General features: G+C 36.7%; 1 protein-coding gene across 1 annotated transcript in view; it reads right to left on the bottom strand.

Annotated features, from left to right (window-relative positions):
• LOC127420789 (palmitoyltransferase ZDHHC18-B-like) overlaps positions 1-25,415 on the bottom strand; it is a 45,649-nt gene that overhangs the window by 6,274 nt on the left and 13,960 nt on the right. The window contains exons 3-8 of the mRNA XM_051663333.1: positions 17,913-18,068; positions 15,906-16,043; positions 15,440-15,491; positions 12,422-12,524; positions 12,204-12,316; positions 2,128-2,224 (exon numbers count right to left, since the gene is read on the bottom strand). Of these exons, the coding sequence (XP_051519293.1) occupies positions 2,128-2,224; positions 12,204-12,316; positions 12,422-12,524; positions 15,440-15,491; positions 15,906-16,043; positions 17,913-18,068 (659 nt within the window). The remainder of the gene's footprint in view (positions 1-2,127; positions 2,225-12,203; positions 12,317-12,421; positions 12,525-15,439; positions 15,492-15,905; positions 16,044-17,912; positions 18,069-25,415) is intronic.

Below are 25,415 nucleotides of genomic sequence, written 5' to 3'. Positions count from 1 at the left end.
GTCACGCAGTAGATTCAAAAGAACCAGCTCAATGCAATTCATTTTCTCACATAAGCTCCGTAACGCTTTCTACAGCAAGTCACGAGGGTATAAATACACAATCACATGCACACACAGGGCAAAGTTACGTTATGAATCGCATCCTTATTCTGTCTGTTACGATTATGTTCACGTGGTACTCCTGTTGTTATTTTGCTGATCTCTGCATGACAGGGAAGCGGAGAGAAAGTCAGAATGAGCCGGTATGTCTCCCCACTACCATTCTGAACCTGTCTGTGTCTCTCTCTGTGTCTCTGTCTGTCTGTCTGTGTCTGTGTCTCTGTCTGTGTGTGTGTGTGTGTGTGTGTGTGTGTGTGTGTGTGTGTGTGTGTGTGTGTGTGTGTGTGTGTGTGTGTGTGTGTGTGTGTGTGTGTGTGTGTGTGTGTGTGTGTGTGTGTGTCAGAGCTCCGGCTGAAGAGAACGAGACCTCAAGTACAATATTCGGTAGGTGTGTGTCACCCTCGGTCAAAATATAGTAGCTCTGAACTGGCTAATGAGATGTCGGCTTTAATATATGGCAATACTAATCATTTTAGACTTATTTGTTGACTGCGCTGCCTTGCGCGATGTCGCAGAAATAGAAACCATTCCAAAAACAGAAAGCCCTGTTGCTGTCGCTCGTCGTATGTCACGGCTGGTTAGGAAACGGTGTAAATCATTCATTCAGGAATCAGACTACACCGGTCATGCTGTACGTTTTGCACCATAGATTCAGTAGAGGTGCAGCAGGAAAGGAAACACTGTCAGTCTTTATTTAAAAATGCACATCAACGGAACTGAATTTTACATTTTTTTTTCCTCTTCATGTAACCGGCTCTCAGTTCCCAACCCTCATAAAATATGTATGCAGAAGAGGGCTTCTGGTATAAAGTTTGAAAAATATTTATTTAACATTAAAATGCATTTTCAAAATACACAAATGCAAATGCAAAATATATTTAAAATGTACAATAACTTTCAGGAAACCATTGGGAATGTTCTGCATTCTTAAAGAAAAAAAAAAAAAATACAAACAGATCAGGGATTTAAACCCATTCAATTTGAATACGTAAACTCCCTTGGAAAAACTTCACTGTAACATGCAAACATTAACAACAAATACATGGACACATACAATCAGAAGGCATCTGTGTATTCATTCCCTCCACAGCTATAACAGTGAACAGTGATGAGATGCATTAGCACTTATTAATAGCTGTTGTTGTTTGTTTGTTTGCTTACTGACATGGTGAGAGGCACTTTTGTTTAGTGACAAGGTAAACATCTGAATATAAACAAAAGATATTTTTTCAGAAAAACTAAGTAAAACAAAAGTAAACAGTAAGTACAGTAAAGCAACAACAATTTAACTCACTATCTGTTTGTAAATTATACAAAAACCTAAAACAAGTTTGATTTTTTTTGTTTATACTCTGTTAATAAATTAACAGCCTGGGTTGTTTGTTTATACATGGATTGTTTTTAAAAGAGTTGTCATAATCGTTTGTGTCTATGAGTAACAAAAGGTCATCAGAGACGTTTTGAACAAACACCAGCATCATCTCTGACACTACCAGTGTCCTTCCAGCTCACTAACTGTGAATTCCACCTAACACTACAGGAAGCCAGAGGTTTCATTTCCTCTTTCTGTAAACAGAAAATGCATATTTGTGCGACAAGAAGCACATCAGCTACACCCGTTTTTGTGGTACACCACCTACAGTCCTACTCACTGATCTGTGAAGGAGGTTCAGTGCCAAACCAGCTCTGTAAACCACCTCCATAAACAATCCTTTGTCTTTCAAACTCTAAGTAAACATAAATATCTGACATTGGCCAGTACAGCACAACCCGTAACAACTCCATTAACACTATGCAAATCTTCAGGACACCTGCACTTCAGCCCAGAGAACCAAACACTGACTGAGATGTAAATAAAGGGTGCGTTCCATGCCAAAATGCATAATAAACAACACAGCAGGAGGGATGTTGGGTTTAGGACACACACAGGACGTCAGGCTGTTGAGTGGTTCTGAATATCAGGTGGCTGTAGGGTTATGATGGGGGTGGTGGAGGTGGAGGTCGGCCTGAGTTCAACGCTCGTCCTACCATGTTAATATCGTTTTTAGCAGCTGGCAGTTCGATTTCCGCAGGACTGGTCTGGACAGAGTCATCAGTGGGCACGAACCCGCGCCTGTCAATCAAACTGACAAGAGAAGAGGCATTAAGGAATTGAAATAAAGCCACAACAATAAATACAGACTCGTCAGACAGAGTAAAGACCAAAATATACTTTGGTTTTGACGTAAATGCTTAGCGTACGTGCACTGTCGAATGCGCAGCCTTGCAAAGTATTTACTGTGCGCACATACACAGGCGGTTGGCGCATGTGCGCTACGACAGCTATGAGATACCGAACTATTTCTCTTCAGGAGTTTACACACAAAGATTCTTTAATCTTCCTTCAGACTCAAGTTATACAATTACACGTATCTCCTGACCTCCTCATACATGCGCTTTTGATGTGCATATCCACTGTTGTTGTTTTTACCTTCGTCTCCTGATGTTTAGTGGCGATCACATCTTCTAGTGCTTCTTCGTGACAGCAAAGGCTCATTTGTGAGCGTTGCCACCTTGTGAACCCACTAATTAGTGCAAATAATTCCAGGTGTGTGCACATACTGTTAGAAAAGTGATTAAAAAAAACTTCTGAAAAAATAAATTCAAAATAAGAATTTTTGAATATGTATATTTGGAAAGTCAGTTGCAAAGAATATCTGCTCGGTACAAAAAAAATAAAAATAATAAAACAATAATAATGAGCCTTCGCTGATAAGTGTTTGCATTGATTCTGAAGCAAACCTCTAATTTCTTTTCCTAATTTAACATTTTTGGATGTAGCCTATCATTGCATATTGGAGACTTTTTTGGCAATTTTATTTCATTAATAGATATACATCCATGGTTAATCCAGATACTTAGAATTCACTCCTGTGGTAATTCACCCAATACTATACCCAAAGCTTTTTCTCTCTGTTTTCTGGCAATGGAACAAGCACTAGTAGAAATGTTAAAAGAGTGAGGTAAGTGAGGTTTGATTTGTGCCCCATAAAGCTAATGGTGTTTTATTTTTGTTTGTTTTTTATGGAGGTAGAACAATGACTCAACTATTTAAATCAGATTTTTTTTACTTTTCCAAGCTGGCGGTAATACTACATAAAAAACCCTAAACAGTTAAAATAGTGTCTTCCAAATGGTTGCTTTGTCCAGAATATACCAGAGGCTAGGGTGTGAACAATGGGTGCACAGAGGTATCCAAAGTAGTAACTAGTTAACTAGTACAGTATGTTATAGTATAAAGATTCTCTGGCACCGTGTTAACTTGTCCTGTCACATATCTGGCTTAGTTGAACCGTCCAAGTCATTTCAGACACGTGCAGATAGTTTCACTTTGCTTCATTATTTTCTTGAGTGTGTTTTAGCAAAAGATGCCGGTGTCCACCTATTTTGCTGCTTACTGTGTCTCCCCGCTATGGTCTGTCATAAAAACAACATCTGCAGCTCTATTTATGTGCCACCTCATGTCTAGTCACATTAATGCGGGATAGAGTGGCATAAATTAAGCCTATTTGGTGTTAGAGAAAAATAGTCGATCGGTACTATCAATGCCTCTGAGCGCTTGCGGTGTATACAGCTTAGAGATCGACTGATAATCTTATTTTCTGATTTTTTTTCCCGATATTCGAGCATTTTTCTTTAATCGGATTTTGTTTTTGTAATATCGGATCCATCTGGCGGGAGTTTCTGAAATTGCATGCAAGACGGCCAATGCAGCAGTGCCTGTAAGAGAAAACAATGCTGGGGGATGTCCACAGGTAAAGTAACTTGTTTTTGCAATGTTTGCTTGAATTAATAAATTGTATTTAATGTAACAGCCATTCATGCACTGGTGAGATGCGTTACATAAATGCTTGGTGTGTAGTTTTAAGCACCAAGAAACGGAGACGAACTCACTTAAAAGACAAATCCTGCAAATTCCCAAAGACTTAACATTACTCCACATTAATCAACTCGAAGAGCCTTGGATGAGTGCATGTTGGAAATATGGTGGTTTAATTTAATTATCAGTTGGCTTAACTGTGTTTATTAGTCTTGTAAAGTTGCCGTTCAGGTAGATGCTCTGGAATGGCATGACTGGCACTATGCCAGAATGGCCACCATACACTGATCAGCCACAACATTAAAACCACTGACAGGTGAAGTGAACAACATTTATTATTTCATTACAATGGTACCTGTCAAGGGGTGGGATATATTAGGCATCAAGTGAACAGTCAGTTCTTGAATTTCATGTGTTAGAAGCAGGAAAAATGGGTGAGCGTAAGGATCTGAGCGACTCTGACAAGGGCCAAATTGTGATGGCTAGACGACTGGCTCAGAGCATCTTCAAAACGGCAGGTCTTGTGAGGTGTTCCCGGTATGCAGTGGTTAGTACCTACCAAAAGTGGTCCAAGGAAGGACAACCCGTGAACCGGCGACAGGGTCATGGGTGCCCAAGGCTGGTCCGATCCCACAGAAGAGCTACTGTAGCACAAACTGCTGAAAAACTTAATGCTGGCCATGATAGAAAGGTGTCAGAACACACAGTGCATTGCAGCTTGCTGCGTATGGGGCTGCGTAGCCACAGACCAGTCAGAGTGCTCATGCTGACCCCTGCCCATCGCCAAAAGCGCCTACAATAGGCATGTGAGCATCAGAACTGGACCATGGAGCAATGGAAGAGAGTGGCCTGGTCTGATGAATCACATTTTCTTTTAGATCATGTGGACGGCTGGGTGCATGTGCGTCATTTAGCTGGGGAAGAGATGGCAGCAGGATGCACCATGGGAAGAAGGCAGGCCGGCGGAGGCAGTGTGATGCTCTGGGCAATGTTCTGCTGGGAAACCTTGGGTCCTGGCATTCATGTGGATGTTACTTTTGACACGTACCACCTACCTAAATATTGTTGCAGACCACGTACTCCCCTTCATGGCAACGGTATTCCCTGATGGCAGTGGCCTCTTTAAGCAGGATAATGCACCCTGCCACACAGCAAAAATTGTTCAAGAATGGTTTGAGGAACATGACAAAGAGTTCAAGGTGTTGACTTGGCCTCCAAATTCCCCAGATCTCAATCCAATTGAGCATCTATGGGATGTGCTGGTCCAACAAGTCCGATCCATGGAGGCCCTACGTCGCAACTTACAGGACTTAAAGGATCTGCTGCTAATGACTTGGTGCCAGATACCACAGGACACCTTCAAAGGTCTTTTGGAGTCCATGCCTCGACAGGTCAGAGCTATTTTGGCGGCACGAGGGGGACCTACACGATATTAGGCAGGTGGTTGTAATGTTGTGGCTGATCTATGTATGCCAGCGCAGCTTTTAACAAGATCAACTTGTATAAAATTCCCTAAATTATATTAACATTAGCTATTAAACTTTATTTCGCTATGAATCATCATCTACACGATTACAGCTTTAATTAAAAATTAATTATCTCCGCGACACCGTTCAAGTCAAAGTTTTGCATAAACACAGACATTCATGGGGAAAAATACTTGGTCACAAATGTGTCAAATAGCTTTGTGTCGGATGACAATAAGAGCACTGATGAGTTGCGTGTCATTTGCTTCAAGATAAGCTGCAGATGTGCTGCTCTCTGTAAAATAAATAAAAAAAAAAAAAAATAATAAACAAATTCAGCTCTGTCAGCAGGTGTTTCGTGAGGCAGATGCTATTATCTAGAGACCGACTAAACATTATTAATAATTCTGATGCCATTCGGGATAGACTCTGAAATCGCAGCGATGTATTTATTGTTTTTCACTTTCCTGAGAATGAGAATGTATACTTATTCCAGCAAAATATTTGCCTTTAGCCTACTAAACAACCTTTAAACTGTAGTTTAAAATGGAAGATTACATTCATGCAATGACTCCCTTGTCATTTATGTTCTCCGTTTGGAATCAGACGTTATAAATTATTCTGCCTATTATTATTTTTGTTGTAATTATTATATAAAAACATGGTATGTGATTATTATTGTACATAACATTGCAATTTTTTTCTCTGTTAAATATTTTATCTGTAAAATAAAGATTACATTAAAAATTAAATACAAATAAATAAAAAAAAATTGGTTCTGCATATCGGTTATCGGATAAGTAAACATACAAATAATCGGTATCGTATCGGTTAAAAAAAAAAAAATCTATATCGGTCTCTCTCTAATACAGCTCCGTTGTTTTGTCATGCTGCTCAAAACAATGATATGGGGCAACCGTTGTCATGATGTCTTGCAGTCCGGATGGAACCAGACTCGGACCATGGTCCGCTAATTGGTGACCGCTGAACTAGGCTAAAGGTAAACTTACCATGTTCTATCAAAAATAGCGGTCCACCGATATATCGCAGAGGGCGATAAATAGGTTGATATTTGGTATTTTTAAATTATCGGCAGATAAAATTTACAGTTTAGTCATGATGGTCCCAACAATCACATGCTTGCATGTGGAGGAGCCGTCTGAGACATGTAAATGACCAGTCATGGTTTGTTTTGTTGTTATGTGCCATCGTGTTACCACAATAATAGACACCGCAACACAGTCTCATTTAAACGGTCCTCATATCAGAGCCACGGCAGACATGTTTGAGTTCATAATGTTAAAGTGTTCGCCCGTTTCATTCTCCCTCTCTCTCCTCAACAGTTCCCTGTAACTTAACTGTCTTGTCTAATGATAAAAAGGCAAATATCAAACTAATATCCACATATCTCATTTAAAAAGATGTAATAAACCAACCTCACACAACTTCAGCAGATCCAGCATCCTGTGTAACGCTCATAAATCTTCCTCTGAACCACGTATTCTAACAGTCTCTCCTCAACAGTTCCCTGTAACTTTTAACTGTCTTGTCTAATGATAAAAAGGCAAATCTCAAAACTTCTCATCTACAGTCGGCAAATATGCAGATATCTTATTTAAACAGATCTGATATACAAACCTCACAAAACTTGTGCAAATTCAGTGTTTTCTTCCTGTGGAGCACTCGTATAATATCTTTCTCTGAAGTGCATATTATAATCGCCTAAAAGAAAACTCTGGTCTGATGCACAGTAGTTTATAATATATATATATATATATATATATATACACACACATACACACATACACATACACACACGCACACACACACAGTCAGTTTTGGGAGTAATGCTTTACAAAGTAACATGTTACTGTAATCTAATTACATGTATCAGTGATGCAGTAATGTAGCATTACATTTTACATTACTTGGAAATTAATTACCACAGAATACATTTAAAAATGAACTACGTTCGTACCAAAGTACGTCTGATTGCGTTGCTGTGTCAGCTGATGTAGCAGCATGTGCTCTAACGAGCCACCGTAGAGGACATGCACAAAGGCAACTGCTGAGAGAACGGCGTGTTGAAATGGATGAGGAGAGATGTGGTTGTTTTTTCAAGTGGAAATACAGACATTATTTTTATTTAATTGAACGTAAAAACAAAAACCTTACTGATAAGTGCAAACTGTGCCCAAGTTCCAAAGAACTTTCTACCACTCTTAACTCGACCAGTAATTTGTCAAAGCACCTAACCAGAAAGCATTCTACGACAAAACTCATTGCTAAAGATCTCCACGCACAAGAAAGCGGTCCAACATCACCTAAACAAGCCAGACTATGTTTTTCCTTCAGGATTGGGCAGGAAGGTAACTCCAGAACAGATGAAAAGATTAATAGCAGCATATGTGGTGGAGGAAATGCTACCCATGTCGACTAGAGTCACCGTCATTTAGAGACATTCTGACTAAGATACCCATGACAGACAAATGCATGCCTCTGTCGGACCAAAAAACATTTGCAAGGTATTTAGATACAGTTGAAGTCAGAAGTTTACATGCACCTTAGCCAAATACATTTAAACTCAGTTTTTCACAATTCCTGACATTTAGTCATAGAAAACATTCCCCATCCTAGGTCAGTTAGGATCACTACTTTATTTTAAGAATGTGAAAATGTCAGAATAATAGTAGAGAGAATGATTTATTTCAGCTTTTATTTCTTTCATCACATTCTCAGTGGGTCAGTTTACATACACTTTGCTAGTATTTGGTAGCATTGCCTTTAAATTGTTTAACTTGGGTCAAATGTTTTGGGTAGCCTTCTACAAGCTTCTCACAATAAGTTGCTGGAATTTTGGCCCATTCCTCCAGACAGAACTGGTGTAACTGAGTCAGGTTTGTAGGCCTCCTTGCTTGCACACGCTTTTTCAGTTCTTCCCACAAATTTTCTATCGGATTGAGGTCAGGGCTTTGTGATGGCCACTCCAATACCTTGACTTTGTTGTCCTTAAGCCATTTTGCCACAACTTTGGAGGTATGCATGGGGTCATTGTCCATTTGGAAGGCCCAATTGTGACCGAGCTTTAACTTCATGGCTGATGTCTTAAGATGTTGCTTCAATATATCTACATAATTTTCCTTCCTCATGATACCCTCTATTTTGTGAAGTGCACCAGTCCCTCCTGCAGCAAAGCACCCCCACAATATGATGCTGCCACCCCCATGCTTCACGGTTGGGATGGTGTTCTTTGGCTTGCAAGCCTCACCCTTTTTCCTCCAAACATAATGATGGTCATTATGGCTAGAAAGTTCAATTTTTGTTTCATCAGACCAAAGGAAATTTCTCCAAAAAGTAAGATCTTTGTCCCCATGTGCACTTGCAAACTGTTGTCTGGCTTTTTTATGGCGGTTTTGGAGCAGTGGCTTCTTCCTTGCTGAGCAGCCTTTCATGTTATGTTGATATAAACTTGTTTTACTGTGGATATAGATACTTGTCTACATGTTTCCTCCAGCATCTTCACAAGGTCCTTTGCTGTTGTTCTAGGATTGATTTGCAGTTTTCGTACCAAACTACGTTCATCTTTAGGAGTCAGAATGCATCTCCTTCCTGAGCGGTATGATGGCTGCGTGGTCCCATGTTGTTTATACTTGCGTACTATTGTTTGTACAGATGAACGTGGTACCTTCAGGTGTTTGGAAATTGCTCCCAAGGATGAACCAAACTTGTGGAGGTCCACAATTTATTTTCTGAGGTCTTGGATGATTTATTTTGATTTTCCCATGATGTCAAGCAAAGTGGCACAGAGTTTGAAAATAGGCCTTAAAATACATCCACAGGCACTCCTCCAATTGACTCCAATTAGCCTATCAGAAGCTAATTGGCTAATTGCCTAAAGGCTTCACATAATTTTCTGGAATTTTCCAAGCTGCTTAAAGGCTCAGTTTACCTGGTGACTGTAAACTTCTGACCAACTGGAATTGTGATATAGTTAAATAAAAGTGAAACAATCTGTCTGTAAACAATTGTTGGAAAAATTTCTTGTGTCATGCACAAAGTAGATGTCCTAAACGACTTGCCAAAACTATAGTTTGCTAATATGAAATCTGTGGAGTGGTTAAAAAATTAGTTTTAATGACTTCAAACTAAGTGTATGTAAACTTCTGACTTCAGCTTGTAAATGTAAGCTGACATGGAGTCTGAGCTTAAAAACACATTTGAGTGTTTAGAGTGTGTCTCCACAACTGCAGACATTTGGACTAGTCACAATAAAAGCTAACTTGGGATGACAGCCCATTGGATTAACTTTAGCCGTGAAAAAAGTTGCCATAGCCTGTGAAAAAAATTAAGGGAAGGCATACATATGATGTGATTGCAAGCGAAATGGAGCAGGTGCATTCAGCATATGGACTGTCACGTAAAGTCACAGCGACAGTCATAGACAATGTGTTAAATTTCCTAAAAGCCTTCAGAATGTATAAACCTGCTCAAGTGTGTATTCATATTCTGATGAGGAGTCCGATGATGAGGTGACATTCACTGGTGTCAGCCAGGCTCACTCCTCCGATTCAGATGAACAGTTTACTCTTCCCCACACGTTTAATCTGGTGTCACGTAAAGATGTTGAGAAATGGCTAACATCCAACAGCGAATCCAAAACAGTATACTGAAGTGTCATCGGTAAGTGCTCGGATCTATGGATCAAAGCCAGTCGGTCAACACTGGCCTCCGGGCTAGTTGAGGATGTAACCAAAAGAAAACTCATTTTCCCCAACGCAACGAGATGGAACTCATTTCATGACGCAATGACACGCATCACTGAGATCACACTTACAGATTTAAACACCCTTTGCAATAGAATGGGGATAAAATGCATCACAGAAAAAGAATATTATTTCTCGAGGGAATTCTGCACTGTACTGAAGCCCCTCACTGCTGCCTTGGACATCTTAAAAGGTGAAGATCATTGCTATTATGAGACCATCCAACCAACACTAGAGGTTCTTATATCCAAAAGCTTGGCACTACAGGATGGGCTTTCTGGTCTGCCTGATGCTATTGTACAGGTAAGCCTCTACACTGTAAAAACTGGATACATGAGGTTGCTATAAGTTATTTCGGCTTGATATTACCCTTAAAAATACTTTTGTTGATATAACCTAATGTATTCAGCTCGATTCAATCATATTAAATATTTTTTACTTACATAAAACCAGTTTAGTTAGATGTTGAAGCACATAATGACATTTTTTTTTTTAAGTTACCTTACAAAAATGAAATGTAATTGTGATGCACACATTGATGTTCTCTGTCTTTCATGTTGACAAATTCCTTGGACTGATAGAAGCTTTTTTTTGTTTTTTCTGACAGGCCATAAAAGTGAGATTCAGCTCTGTCTTAAACAGTAAAGATGCTCTGTTGGAGGCTGCCAGTAAGTAAAGTGCTGGATAAAAGATGAGGAAAGGAGAAACAATGTGAAGTCACTGCTGAATGCAGATGGGCTGGTTTGAGTATTTTTGTAACTGCTGATCTCCTGGGATTTTCACACACAACAGTCTCTAGAATTTACTCAGAATGGTGCCAAAAACAAAAAACATCCAGTGAGCGGCAGTTCTGTGGATGGAAATGCCTTGTTGATGAGAGAGGTCAACAGAAAATGGCCAGACTGGTTTGAACTGACAAAGTCTATGGTAACTCAGATAACCACTCTGTACAATTGTGGTGAGAAGAAAATCATCTCAGAATGCTATTCTGAGATGCGGGTTGGTGCTGTTTTGGTGGCACGAGGGGGACCTACGCAATATTAGGCAGGTGGTTTTAATGTTGTGGCTGATCGGTGTATATATACACATTTGTATTTCTACACAAAGAAATATAAAATTACAATATATTATATGCCGGGTGGAGAAACGATTGTACCTTTTGAAAAGATTTATAGGTGTTGCATAGGCTTTTTTAATATTGTTATTTTTATTAAGAATTCAATAATTCAATAAATTCAGAAATCAAATGTGTGTAAAATTTTAAATCCATAACAAAAAGGCTTACTCTTACTAAATGCATACTTAAATTTTTTTTGCTAAAAAGCAAAACAAGACTGATTGAATAAAAAGCATCTGATTCTTCTATAGTATAATGTATAAAACCAAGAATTACTCTATCAAATTTCAAATAAATTTCAGGAATCCAAAATGTTTTTTCCAGAGACTCTTAGTCTGATGCATATATTGGTCCAGAAAATTCTGGTAGCTCTGTGATTGGACAAAATGCTAGCTCAACTATTCTGATAACCTCTACTTTTCCCCGGTGGAGGCTTGGCCTTTGGCCCAGTTTGTTTATGATCTGAATATCTAAGATTTTAATTTAAGAGGTTTGTATTGAGTTAAAAGTAGTTTAATTTTCTTCTTAACCTGAAAATCGGAACCTCTAATTTTATAATCTGAATATTTACAGCTAGTTGCACCTCTAAATCTGCTATTTAAAAATACAAATTTATATAAAATAAAAATCTTCAATGTTGTTAAATGTCATGCATCTATAATTAAGATTCAAATACATCAGTCATTGTTCTAGCTTCATATTTTGTTTAACCATCATTAAAATGATACTCTCAAATTTACGGCATTTGACAATTTTCAGCCAGTATTTTGCCCACCCCTCAGGGTGATGACAGAATTTTTAAAATACACACTATGATACTGTGCAAAGACTTGTGAAGCCTGTAACTGAGTTATGAAACTGGCCAGAATACATTTCCGGCCTGAATCCCAATGTTTCACCTGGGTGGCATGGGTCCACAGAGGACAGAGCAGCAGTTTTTGATGATGCTGTTGGAGCTGTACGGATTTCCCACGTCCTCATTGCCACTCTTGCCTGACCACGAACCTTTAATCTGGGATACCGACACAAAAATGCTGCAGTTACAGAAAAAACAAGACACTTTTTTAAAAATAACTGAATCCAAAATTGACACGAGTGATGAATGGACAACACTCACATCCTCATTAGTAGTAAGATTAGCAGCCACCAAGTAGGTATGGAAGCCTGAGAGGCCCAAAATGGACCAGACTGAGAAGAAGCAGACCACTAACTCAAGAGCAGTGAACAGAAGTCAAGGGCATAATCAGATAAACATTAAACATCTGCAAGGGCTTTAGAATTTGCACAAAGAAATCACAAGAATGTCAACAGCATACGGTACTAAAGGAATACAAGTTTATTGACAGCTTCTGTACATGCTGTTGATTACCACAGAAAATAAATCATTTCAACTCAACTTGTAAAGACAAGCAAAGCTGCATGTAATGCACTTACAATGGAACTCTATGGGCCAAGTGTATTGGAGAGATTAAAAGGCAGAAATAATTGTTCTGTACAAATACCTCACATTTTTATAAAGTTCTTTAAATCATACTTTGAGCCTCTTGTTATGATTTACAAACATAACTTCTGTGGGTTGATAGTTACTGTTTATGTACAGTATTTTCTGGCTTTACATGGTCATGACAGGAGATGAAAGATTGGAAGTTTGCACCAATAAGTTTAGTAAGCATCTCGTATTACCACCTACTATATAATGTGGCTATACTGTTGAAAAACACTCTGCGTATTTTAATATTTATTCTGTTGCAATGCCCTCCCCTATAAACCTCTGCTGTACGTTCATTTGTTTTTTTAGTTACGAATTTCGACTTGTTCCTCATTTTCTTTAAAAAATGTTGATACTTCAAATGTCGCGAAAAATTGGTTTGGAAACACTTTTTTTTGAGAAAATTGGCATTAATGTAAAAATGTAGTGTCACATGACAGAATTTACCCCAATCGTTAGCCTGTTTATCATGACAACAAGGTATGCATCCTTAAAAGCCAATTTACTGTACGTGAAACATTATTCGCACTCTTATGGATTGGTCTTAATGGCATATCTGCACAGATCTGATGCTGCAAACACATTTGCGTCACGACACTTCCAGGAGTGCCAACACAAATATCTCGTATCATGCACCTGTTATCGACAAGTGCATGGAGAAAAAATGTATGGCCAGTCTTTGTGATTAATTTAATCATGGTAGCCATCCGTTTATTTATTAAAGTTGTTTTTCCACACCATTCAAAATAATAGACGGCAGTCACGGAATTAGCCCACAATACAAAAAACATATTTCTGTGCACAAAGATGTTTTAAATTAAAAATAAATACACAATACTAGGAGAAAAGCTTCAAATGTGCTTTTTTGGAACACTAACACAGCCCAATTCTATAAAATTGTTTAGCTTACTTTTGAAAAAATGCCGGCAAAATTCCCTGTATTAAATTAAATAAATTAGCCAACCAAATGAATAAAGCATTAAATAATTAATTTCCAAACGAAAAAAATATATATTTTTCGACCTATATATGACTTTTCTTTACACAAACTTAAATTAGCTTTACCCTGTTCTGTAGACAAAAAAATTCATCTGAATGACATTCTCACACTTTTTTCAAGACTATAAACTATCAGAATTATTTGTCCAATGCTGAGTTCACTTTCAGAAAACGAGCTTTTCAACATTTTAAATGTTTTAAATCTAACCCTCTTTACCTCGGATCGCATTTGCTGAGTTTCTTCAGAACATGTAAATTGCATTATGATGGTAAAATTAATTTTAGATGACAATCAAGTTCAGCTGGTTGTTAAAAGTTGCTGGACAAATATGCGGGACATAATGCAGTTGTGATGACGATGCTTTAGATTAGATGATTGTTCAAAATATCCTACTGAATATCAGGAATGTATCATATGTAAACCCTGACATTACACCGCATCAATTTTTCTTTATTAGCTGTAAACACAACATATACACATCGATGGATGGTCCTTATACTAAGACTGAAAGTTTTCCCCACTACTTGGTGCAGGTTGCCAGCTTGAACAGGGCCATGACGATTCACTTGCGGATCGGAACCGGTGGCAGCCTGCGATAGGGGCAACATCAGGACCAATATTACAGTCCTATCAGAAGGGCAACTGCTCCCTTTTCATTGCAATTCCTCCTCTTGCTTTTATTTGTGAACTCAAAATGACAGTAAGCAGTCTAATTTCAGTGAACTGTCTCAATACTCTCCCCATTTTACCAAAACATAAGGGGGGGTGGGGAATTAGTGACATCTGGGAGGTGAAAGGTGCACAATTAGTGATATACACACATTTCTGTATGGAAAATGCTTAAGGGCAGATTTATATTGCAATAAATCAAAACTTATGCAAAAAACTGTTTTTTTTTTTTTTTTTTTTTTTTTTTTTTTTAAGCATGATGTCATCACGCACACCATTTTTATAGATAAAAGGTCATTTGAATGGAAACAGGCAGCAGACAGCAAATTTCCCAAACTTTTTTTTTGCATTTTCACTTTGTCTAACAAAACAGCAAGAAAAGTGTATGGAAACTAGGTTAGTGAGGCACAATGGAAGTGAATGGGGCCAATTTTTTGGAGGGTTTAAACAGAAATGTGACTCATCATTTTATAAAAGCACTTGCATTAATTCTTCTGTTAAAACTCATGTATTATTTGAGCTGTAAAATAGTTTAAATTGTTTAATTTTTACAGTCATTTTAGGGTTTGTTAATATTACATTGTGATGGTAACTAAGTTGTAAAATTGGCTATAACTTTACACAGAAAAAGTTAGTAAGTGATTTTATGACACTAAAATAATGTTTACATGCATATTGTATATGTCTTGTTGCTATACTTTTCAAACAGTGAATATTTTGATGTTTCAAAATTGGTCCCAATTCACTTCAATTGTAAGTGCCTCACTGTAACCCAGATTTTCAAAAAAGTCAAAAACAATTTGTGGTAATCGATATTATGCCACAAATGCTTTCGATTGAGCTTAACTAAACTCAGAACATTCCTTTAATAGAGCTCAAGTTGTATTGGGCCTGCTCTGGAATATTCCTATAAAGAAAAATCGTATTATTCTCATCTGAAATACTTATCAAACATAAAAAAAAAAATGAAAGGATATCTGGCAGGACTCTCTTGGAGAGCGAAGACGAGCCCATTTCCTCCTTGTGACCCTACAAATGAACATTAGTTACTAAAAAGCTCATCAGATTGAAACTTTTAAGAGACTCGATGCCTCGTGGCCTCTTACTGTATCAGTTGACACTTGACTGTACCAATATAACTCTCAAATGAGCTGATGCAAACAGCCCTATGTACCTCAATCTATTGTGAAGATAAAACAACAAAACCTTATCAGTAACTCATCGTGGACTTACAGGAAAAAACTACAAGTAATGGGATGTCTAGATTAAAACCAATGTAATATTTAAAGCATGTAAAAAAGTTTGCATGCACAATAGCACAAAAACATAGAGGCATGCCATCAAAGAAAGAAAAAAAAGTCTGTTTAAATGTACAGCATTTGCCATTGCTTATATTTGTCTGAGCTCACCGACATAGAAACAGTAAAATGAAATGACACATACTCAGAGCCAGGTGTGTGGTTACACAACCGAAGATGAAGGCTGTGAGGAAGGAGAGCGAGACAATGAAGGCGTAGAAGAAGCGATAATTTCTTTTTCCCACACAGTTGCCGACCCACGGGCAGTGATGATCAAACCGCTCTATTAGAAACACAAGACAGCAGCTTGTCACATAGAGGCCTGTGTGCTTGAATTATTACAGCAGTAATTAAACGCTCTGTTGTCTTAAAATCAACAGATGTTTGGCCGCAACTAGTTACTATAGAAAAGTAAAAAATAACCTCATGACACCAGATTTTTGTGGACAGAAGGGGAGATGAGAGCATTTTACTGCATTAAAAGGATGTTGTCAACTCAAACAGAAACACAAATGTCATCCCTCAGTTTTCCACCAAAATAAAGGCTTACGAGGTTTAACTGGACTGTATAGTAATTATACGTGTAAGTTAAGAAATGATTAAAGAAATTAATTTATTGTTATTATTACACAATAATATATTTCTGTATTCATTTCTTAACTTATTTATTATTTAGTACTATCTCACAATAATATTATTCAAGTTAACTGGGTTTCAAAAAAATAATGCTGAAAAGTGGGCCCTTTCCCAAATAAAGGCACACGCCACACAGGTACAAATGTGAAGGCAAAAATTATGTTTTGATCGTAAAATATTTTCAGTTATCATTTTTAATACCTTGACTTGTGCAGGTTACAAATTTTGTTAGTTTCTTTTAAAGTTTCCATCTGTTGCATTGCAAACACCCCATCTACTGGCCATGATTCTCAAGGTGGAGAAACATCACAGGAGGACAGAGGTTTTTCTGCATCAAGTTGTGACAATGTTCTAGAATTGTGTTGCTTTAGTTTATTTTAATTAAGCAAATTGAACAAGCAGCAAAAATCCTTTAACTATTTAGTGTAATAGTGATGCATGCGTTAGCAAACATCACAAATTAGGCTTTGAAACTAGCATAGGAAGTCATTTTCACATTTAACTTCAAATATATAAATCAAATATTAAAATAGGGATATATGATTTCCTTTTAAGGCTTATGAATGACATGAAAAATTATATAAATAATTTTCCATTTTTTATTATATTTATTTTATATAATTGTTTTATATTATAATATGCAATAAAATATTTCTGTCCTAATTTCTTCACTTTCACACGTTATTTTAATGCTCTTTGATTAAACCCATGAGCCCTTATTTCTCATGAAGCAAAAACTTTGAGATTTCAATTCTTCATTTCATCACTCCATCATGCGTCTCCTCTGTGTCACTGTGTGTCATTAACACTGCGTGTATAATTAATATACTAATTTTTTGCTGGGTCTCTTCCCTGAGCTTAAATAGTTCTGCTTGGATTTGAACATAGTATACTATATTGTGAAATTGCAGACCCTAAGAATATTGATATTTACAATTGAATTATGAGAGGGTTACATTTTCTGAAGAAAATGTGAGTGATGTTTGCCCATGCTTAACCTGCCACCATGATGTAAGGGTGTTTTGAGTGGTTGCCATGGCATTGCATAACAATTCAGAAGTTGCTTTGACTGGTTTTTAACATGTTGTTATGCAGTTGCTAGGATGCTGTGGGTGGTTGCTAGGGCGTTGCTTAATGCAAAATTCCTCTAATTACTCAGAAAAGTAGCTTACCTCCTCAACAAGCCACACAATTTGAGGTATCATTCGTGTATGTAGCACAAACAGTGTGATACGAGTTAGCTAACGATTTGTTCAAATCCCAATCCCACAAATGAGCAATTGTAATAAAGATGCTTTTCTTAGCAAACATCACTGATTAAAATGAATATACAGCCCCCAGATGTGTTACAAACCAAATGTGATATTCTGATCGCTGAAAGCACATGTTGGAGCAAATAAGGCAAATAACAAAGCTGTGTGTAAGATGAGCTATCAGACACCTTCTGTGACATTCAGTGAGAATAAACATGGGAACATCATCTCTTCCTGTCTTTGATGTTATGCTCAGCTCTTACCCACACAGTTGTCACACAGGCTGCAGTGGGAGGTGCGCGGCGGACGGAAGATCTTGCAGGTGAAGCAGTACTTGAGTTTCACCACCTGCTGGTTGATGATGACCTCTTTAGTGCGCGGAGGGGGGCGGTAGGACGAGGAAGTGCCCGCCGGGTTGTCTGTGAGGTAGATAAACAAGTTTCCAACAGCTGATGAAATGTTATTCCAGTTACTTCATGACAAATTAACAACAAAACTATGTATTTGATCACTTTTGGTGATATGAATTTGCAGAAATGAAATAGTTTACTCTAATTTGTGGTGCTCTAAACAATAAACTTGACTAAATTAGTGACTGTAAGACAAACAGAAAAAAAAGTTCATAAAAGCATTGAGCACAAACACAGAATTCTGAAGCAAGATAAAATTACTTTAGCTGAAACCTTGAAAAAACAATTTAACACATTTACTGCTATCGATATAGCAATCTATTATTTATAGGTGCTTATTTCAGAGCTTCGATTCTCATGCTCAAATATATAAAAAATGCATTAAACAATAATCTACTAAACTAAACGTATTAAGCAAGTGATCACTTTTAGGAACATGCTAGGGGTAGACCGATATATCGGTTTTACAGATTAATCGGTGCCGATAGTTGCTTTTTGGAACTATCCGTTATCAGTAAAAATCTATGCCGATAGTATTTTTTTTCCTCTGTGGCCGGCACTTGTAGATTCTACAGTTAAATGACTTGGTTTGCTGTATCTAATTATTAAATGTCATCGTACACTATATTCATCCATAATTTTATCCTCACTTCAATGCATATTTTGTTATTTTAGATAATCAAATGTTCTTAATTGAGGACATAAAAAAGAAAAACGTGACTTTATGGAAATGTCCCCCTTCAGCACACACACTCGTATAATGTGAATAACAATACACTTTATTCCTCATTAATGAATAAAAATTAATACAATTTATCATTTGGAGAAATATATATACAGTATATACTGTATACTGAGATACACATATATATACATACATACATACATACATATATATATATATATATATATATATATATATATATATATATATATCTCAACTGAACTGTAGAATATTAGAAAATCAAAGTCAGTTCTGTTCCAAATTTTAGATAGTGGCAAAGTGCTCAGGCGCAGTACCAGAAATGTCCAAGAGGACAGCCAAGCTCCAAGAGGTCCTCACTGCAGCCTGTAGCGCGATGACGTATTGGATTAGATCCAATATGAACTGGATGTTGTAACGCACACGCCGGAGTGGATTTTGGTGATGTCATGATTGTTTGAACACGCATGCGGTAACTCAATGGCACCGATGAACTGTTATTGTATGTGTTTTTAGCGCTCGTATTGTCTTTGTTTTATAAAATTGTTGTTGTTTTATGTCTGGATTCATTAAAAATATATTCGGGCTGCACAATTAATCGTATTTTAATCACTATCATGATTTCTGCCTCTCATGGTTAATTAAGCATAATTGTCTGCGATATTGAGCTAGCAAACAGAAATTATCAGCCAGCTAAAGTTGCAAATTGTTGCTCATTTTTATAATAGGTTGTGTCTAAAGATGATAGGTCAAATCACAAGCTTTCAAGTCTATTTTCACCTCACCTGACCAATCGAGCTCTCTTCAGAAGTTCACCACTGACAAATCACTTTTCAGTTACAAGCACACGCTGACATATGGAGCCGCAGATGTTTACGAGCATATTTCATATATTGCTTTGATTGATACAAGGCTCGCATCAGAAAGCTGGAACATGCTGCCTTCAGAGACTATCTGGAAGTAGGATGAAAATCTGGTGCCTTTCAAACTGTTCTGAGACCAGTCATTCAACAACTCTGTCTGTTCAGCCATTAACTGTTTACGCAGCAAGTCAGCTGAATAAACTTTGGTTGCAGCGCGGTGTTTTAAATTATAAATAATTTATAATAATAATAATAATAATAATAATAATAATTATAATTTATAATTTTTTTATAATAATAATTTTTTTATAATAATAATTTATTTTAGAGTGGTTCTGTGCTCAAAAGCGATAAATACAATCTCGTGACACTGGCAGCTGTGCTCGGAGTTTGGTTCGGTTTGTGCGCGTCGCTAACGTGAGTTCAAAACTGCTGTCAACAGAAATAACACACTTCCTTCAGTTTTTTTTTTTTTTTTTTTACATTAAAGGCCTGAGACAGTTTAGCATTGCCACCTGCTAAATTATTACAGAAATATATTACTACTGTTTATTGCAATAATAATAATATTAATAAAAATAAATCATTTTTTAAAGAGAACTTAAGAGTGAAAACCCTTAAATTAATTTTTAATTTTGGTCAAAAAGAATCATTTGCTTGTTTGTAGGTTTTAACACCTTTTTCAACATGAGAGCTGCTGTTTAATGTAATTTAATTTTTTATTTCAGAAAAAAAATATCAGCTGTGGCAACAGTATTTTTATTTATTTATTTTTTGTCCAAATCATGCAGCCCTGCAATGAAAACAAATAAAGAAATAAAACTTCAAAGGGCAGACTAATCGTGATTAATAATAGTGATTAAATTAAGCAAAATAATAGTGATTATTATTTTAACCATTATCATGCAGCCCTAAAATATATATATTTGTTATGGATGTTAGAATACCCACGCACAAAATAGATCGTTAATATTTCATGATATATGCATGCTTAATGTTTGTGTTTGTTGCAGAACTTCAATTATTTTTTATCACGTGATCTTAGGTTTAAAAGCCAAATGTATATTGTGATTAGTATAAATTCATAAGCAATTAGTATTTTTAATGTGTGTAAAATGCTTTGTAATTTTTAACATGCTTAGTGGTATATTAATAGCCAGTACGAAACAAACCACCTCCGTGAAGTTGGCACCCCATATTATTAAATCATTACCAAATCTATGGTAATCACTCGTTTGTGCCGATTTGTGCAGCAAAAATTAATGTTTGTGCTGGTTCGTGTTTGAGATATTAGATATAATTTTTTTGGCTGCGTGATGTCATTTTCCACCCCATGCGGTCCAAATTGCTCCAACCCGGTGCCGTTCGTTTGTGCTCGATTTGGGTCATTAAAAGAAACACTGTATCTATTTCCCTTCCTTAGATAGGCCTATAGCAAGAAACTTTTCAAGAGCAGTAACATCACTCTCCACCCCATATCGTCCAAATCGCTCTGAACCGGTGTCGTTCATTTGTTCTCGGTTTGTGCTGTTAAAAGAATCATAACATATTCCTTTCTTTGTATTTAACAAGATAGCTTTTGGGAGCCGTGAAATTGCGCAGGCTAAACCCAATGTCAATTACTCACATGTCTTCATCGTTTGTGCTTGCTTCTGGTTTGTGCCGTGTTTGGTATCATTGAAGCAATAATTTTTGGGCAAAGATTTAATCTCTCACCACATCAAACTCCAAATGCAAGAAAAAAAAAGTCTGTTTGTGCTGCAAATTATGATTTGTTTATATGCAATGTGTGACACTGCTGAACAAAGCTGTACATCATGTTTAAATAGGCTAATTATTCCAAGTTTTATCGCAAGTAAACCACAGTATTCATCTCTGAATTCGTTTATTCATTTTTATTTAGCTAGAAGCTGGCGCGGCTTGCGTTGACGGTGTTTGTGTAATTGCATAGGCCAGTATAGTAGCTAATATTCAAAATATTTGTTTGAAATTTCAGCGCAATGTTTGAAAACATGTTAGGTGCCGTTCACATGCTGGAATGCGTTGTTGCACTAAAATTACACGCAGTGCCACAAGAGAGCAAAACGTAGGTGTCTCGACTCGAGATGTACGTTTAACAGTTTAGGTTCTTTTTAACTTGACATGGCATCTAAAAACACGAACACGCATGCTTACGTTGAAATCAATTATAAAACAGCGCGGACGGACACAAAAACATGCACAATGTGAACGGCCCCTCAGTGTAAGACTAGAACTCTTTACAAAAATGTTATCACACTTGCCTGTTCTTTATTATTTGTTACTGCACATTTTAGAATTTAGAGTAGGCTATTAAGTCATCAAAACTAAGAAATAACACAAAAGTATGGAAATTATGCAGTGACCAAAACAAATTAAATCAGAAACATCTATCTGAACTTCTTCAGTGTAGCCTTTTGTCTATTCCAGCTCTGCACACAGTTCATTTTCTCAATCAACTTCAGGTGCATCCTGGGATGCTTTTTAAACAGTATTGAATGATTTCATATGCTGGAAACTTGTTGGCTAGTTCTCTTTAAAAAATAAAATAAAAAAAATAAATAAAAAGGTTTGCTCTTATAACAGACTTTAAAATAGTCCTCTTATATTTACCCAAATTGCTTCAAATGTTTAAAATAATGTCAAATGCCAAATGCATGTGTCCACCTTGCATTGTTTTCCGAAAGCCACCAGGTGGAATTGGACCCAAGGTGCTTGGGCCCCGTCATCGCAGCTTGCAGCTATATTTTTCTAATACTTTGTCTCTTCATTGCCGATCTCTCTCTCATCGGAACAGTGCGCACATACGAGATGCTTGATTTCATTAGCAGCATCCCTGCTATTTGTGTCACTTTACTATCTGCTGTGTTGAGGAAAGGAGAAGCTGACATTTGCACTCTCACAGAAACAGATATTCTCATGTAGCCATCCTGGACCAATAGCCGATAGTTATAGGAAGGGGACCGATTCATTCTAAATTAATAATTTAATACCGTTTAATACTAAATGTGAGTATTGATTGAAAAAAAAAAACAAATTCATCATGATGCATCAAATCGTTTTGTAATCAAATCTTTAGCCTTTGAATCAATCAAATTGATTTGTGAGGCCAGTGAAGATTAAGCGGAATACTAATTGGAATAGAAATTTTAGTACTATTTTTTTTTCCTGTTTCATTGTCCATCACACAAAATCCTTGACTTAGAAAAGTAAAAGCAAACCATATAATTTGAGGTATCATTTATGCCCGTTGCGCAAATGGTGTGAATTTAAGCTGAAGTTTTAATACTTTGGATTATGGGTTAGTTTGAATTCCTAACCTAATTGTGAGAAATAGTACACCCAAGAATGACGTCAATACCCTTACTTAATTGAACTGAAGTGTTTTACAAGTAATTTAATGCTTTCATTCAGATTAAGTCAGTTTCTTTGTCATAAATTAGCTCGATTATGTCAAATGAATGTGCTATAGTAGTTTTACTAGGGCTGTCAATCAATTACATTTTATTGAATTAATTGCATGACATGCTGATTAATAAAAATCACAATTAAATCGCATACATTATTTGCTGAGAAAGTCCCCCAAAAAAAGATAATTCATATAAATAATGCAAAGTAACTGAAATATATATAAATATAATATGGAAGGCCTATAATAAATATACAGTATGGATTGAAAAAGATGAATAAAGCATTGATTAGACAATGCAAAAAGTGGCTTAAGAACTCAATATACTGTGTTTTATTCAATGTGTCTAGTTCTCACAGGATGTGTTCTTGTGTTCCATCTGCACCATTTTTAAATGTCACTATGTACATAAGCATGCCTCAGATGGAAGCGATTGGAGCGTCTCACCGGTATTCAGCGTCATAATGCATTTTTAGGATGCCGTGTCAAGTTAAAAGTAGTGAACTCTGAAAGTCGCATCTCGAGGTTCCTGTATTCTGTTGTTTTCTCCTCAGTAAGCTTTAATTGCTCGTATGGTACAAAATACGTACTTTAATTTATACAGAATATAAGTGCACATCAGGGGGCATGATTAATTGCATTTTTTATATAATAACAATAAATTAACGTGTTAAATCAACAGCCCTAGTTTTAACTCAACTTCATTAGATTAACTAAGGATCATTTTAAAAAAAAAATGTATCTTGGACTAACTTCATTTATTTTATTAATCATCAGCATATGCCAATGCAATGAAATCAAGTTGTGACAAAATGTATTATTTCTTATAAAAAATAAATTTATATTATATTTATATTTTATTATATTATGCAATAGTAAAACATTGCTGTCCTAATTTCTTCACTTTCACCCGTTATTTTAATGCTCTTTGGTTAAACCCACGAGCCCTTATTTCTCATCAAGCAAAACATCATTTGTGACATCATTTCATCACTCCTCAGAGTAAGCGTGCATCTCCTCCTCCATCACTGTATGTCATTAATCTGCGTGTATGAACCTGCTTTGGCCAGGATTATTTGTCATTACACGATCGTTTAAAGTTAAACCGGAGCACTTTGCGTTCACTATCAGAGTTGTTTGTTTATATTATTGTGGGAGATTGGTGCGGTCATTAAAATGTGATAATCCCAATAATCACAGTTCTCTCAATAATGTGATACTATTGACTACGTGAAGATTCGTGGCACAGACTAACAGACTGTCTTTGTGCCTCGTGAAATCCTGAGGCCATGTGGATGTCAGTGTGTGTATTGGCTGATAACCATCCTGTCATGTGACAGTCATCAAGTGAGTGTCATAGTCTGTAATTAAGGCAGAACATCTTGTTATCTGTCATGAAAATAAAGGGATGTTGCCATTTCCAGGGGCACATACAGCACCACTCCATTAATGGCCTTGGGATGGCGGGGGGTTCCAATTAAAGCCAGTTTAGACATATGGATTGTTAGTTTCAGAGTAGTTATGTTCGACACATTTCTATTTTAGTTTCAGTTCTGACAATTATATTTACAGGTGGTGTGTGGAATATTTTGGATGTTAAAATATATTTTTCTATCCCAATTTAATATGCAGAACCAACTACAGGTAAGCCAATTGTAGGCTGATTAAGCTAATAAGTGTAAACACTTTGGCTCCACGTTCAACATTGCTCTGTTAAAACATGCTGACCTGCCTTACACATAGACATTAGCTATGTTCAGAACCCTATTACAATACTACTCTTACTAATTCTGTATTGACTTATTTAGTATGTATACTGTACATAGTATGCAAACTTCATGCAAGCATGAAACACCTCGATGACCTACTAAATTTGCTCAAATATGCAGTATACCACAGCACACTGCACTGGGTACTGCATCAACAAAGCAATGCCCTAAACTCGACCTTACATTCTCAGTGTGACAACTGAACCAACAGCAACATCAACTGCCTCTTTCTAGACTCATTATATAATCAACCTGTCAAAGGTTTAAGGTAACGTGTGTCATTTTTCAGATGTTAAAATCCAAGCTTAATGTGAAAACATTGCTCTGAGCGTCCCAGTTGCGGATTTCCAAAATGTAGGATGGCAAGCAAAGACTTATTTATATTTATGAAGAAAGCCATTCCTGATTGGTTAGGGTTAGAGTTGGGTTTTATTTTCTCTGACCAATCAGGTAGCGCTCTCCTGATGAACATTCGTACAATCAGATTTACCTTTCCTCGTCAAACTTTTCCTGATATTCAAAGGCATCTGCAACCGAAAAATTTTGCTTTTGGATGATTCTGCATCCACAAAGCTAGATGTCAAAAGACAACTG

The sequence above is a fragment of the Myxocyprinus asiaticus genome, chromosome 30, assembly GCF_019703515.2.
Source record: "Myxocyprinus asiaticus isolate MX2 ecotype Aquarium Trade chromosome 30, UBuf_Myxa_2, whole genome shotgun sequence".
Taxonomy (NCBI): Eukaryota; Metazoa; Chordata; class Actinopteri; order Cypriniformes; family Catostomidae; genus Myxocyprinus; species Myxocyprinus asiaticus.
This window is presented reverse-complemented; position numbering and strand designations above follow the sequence as displayed.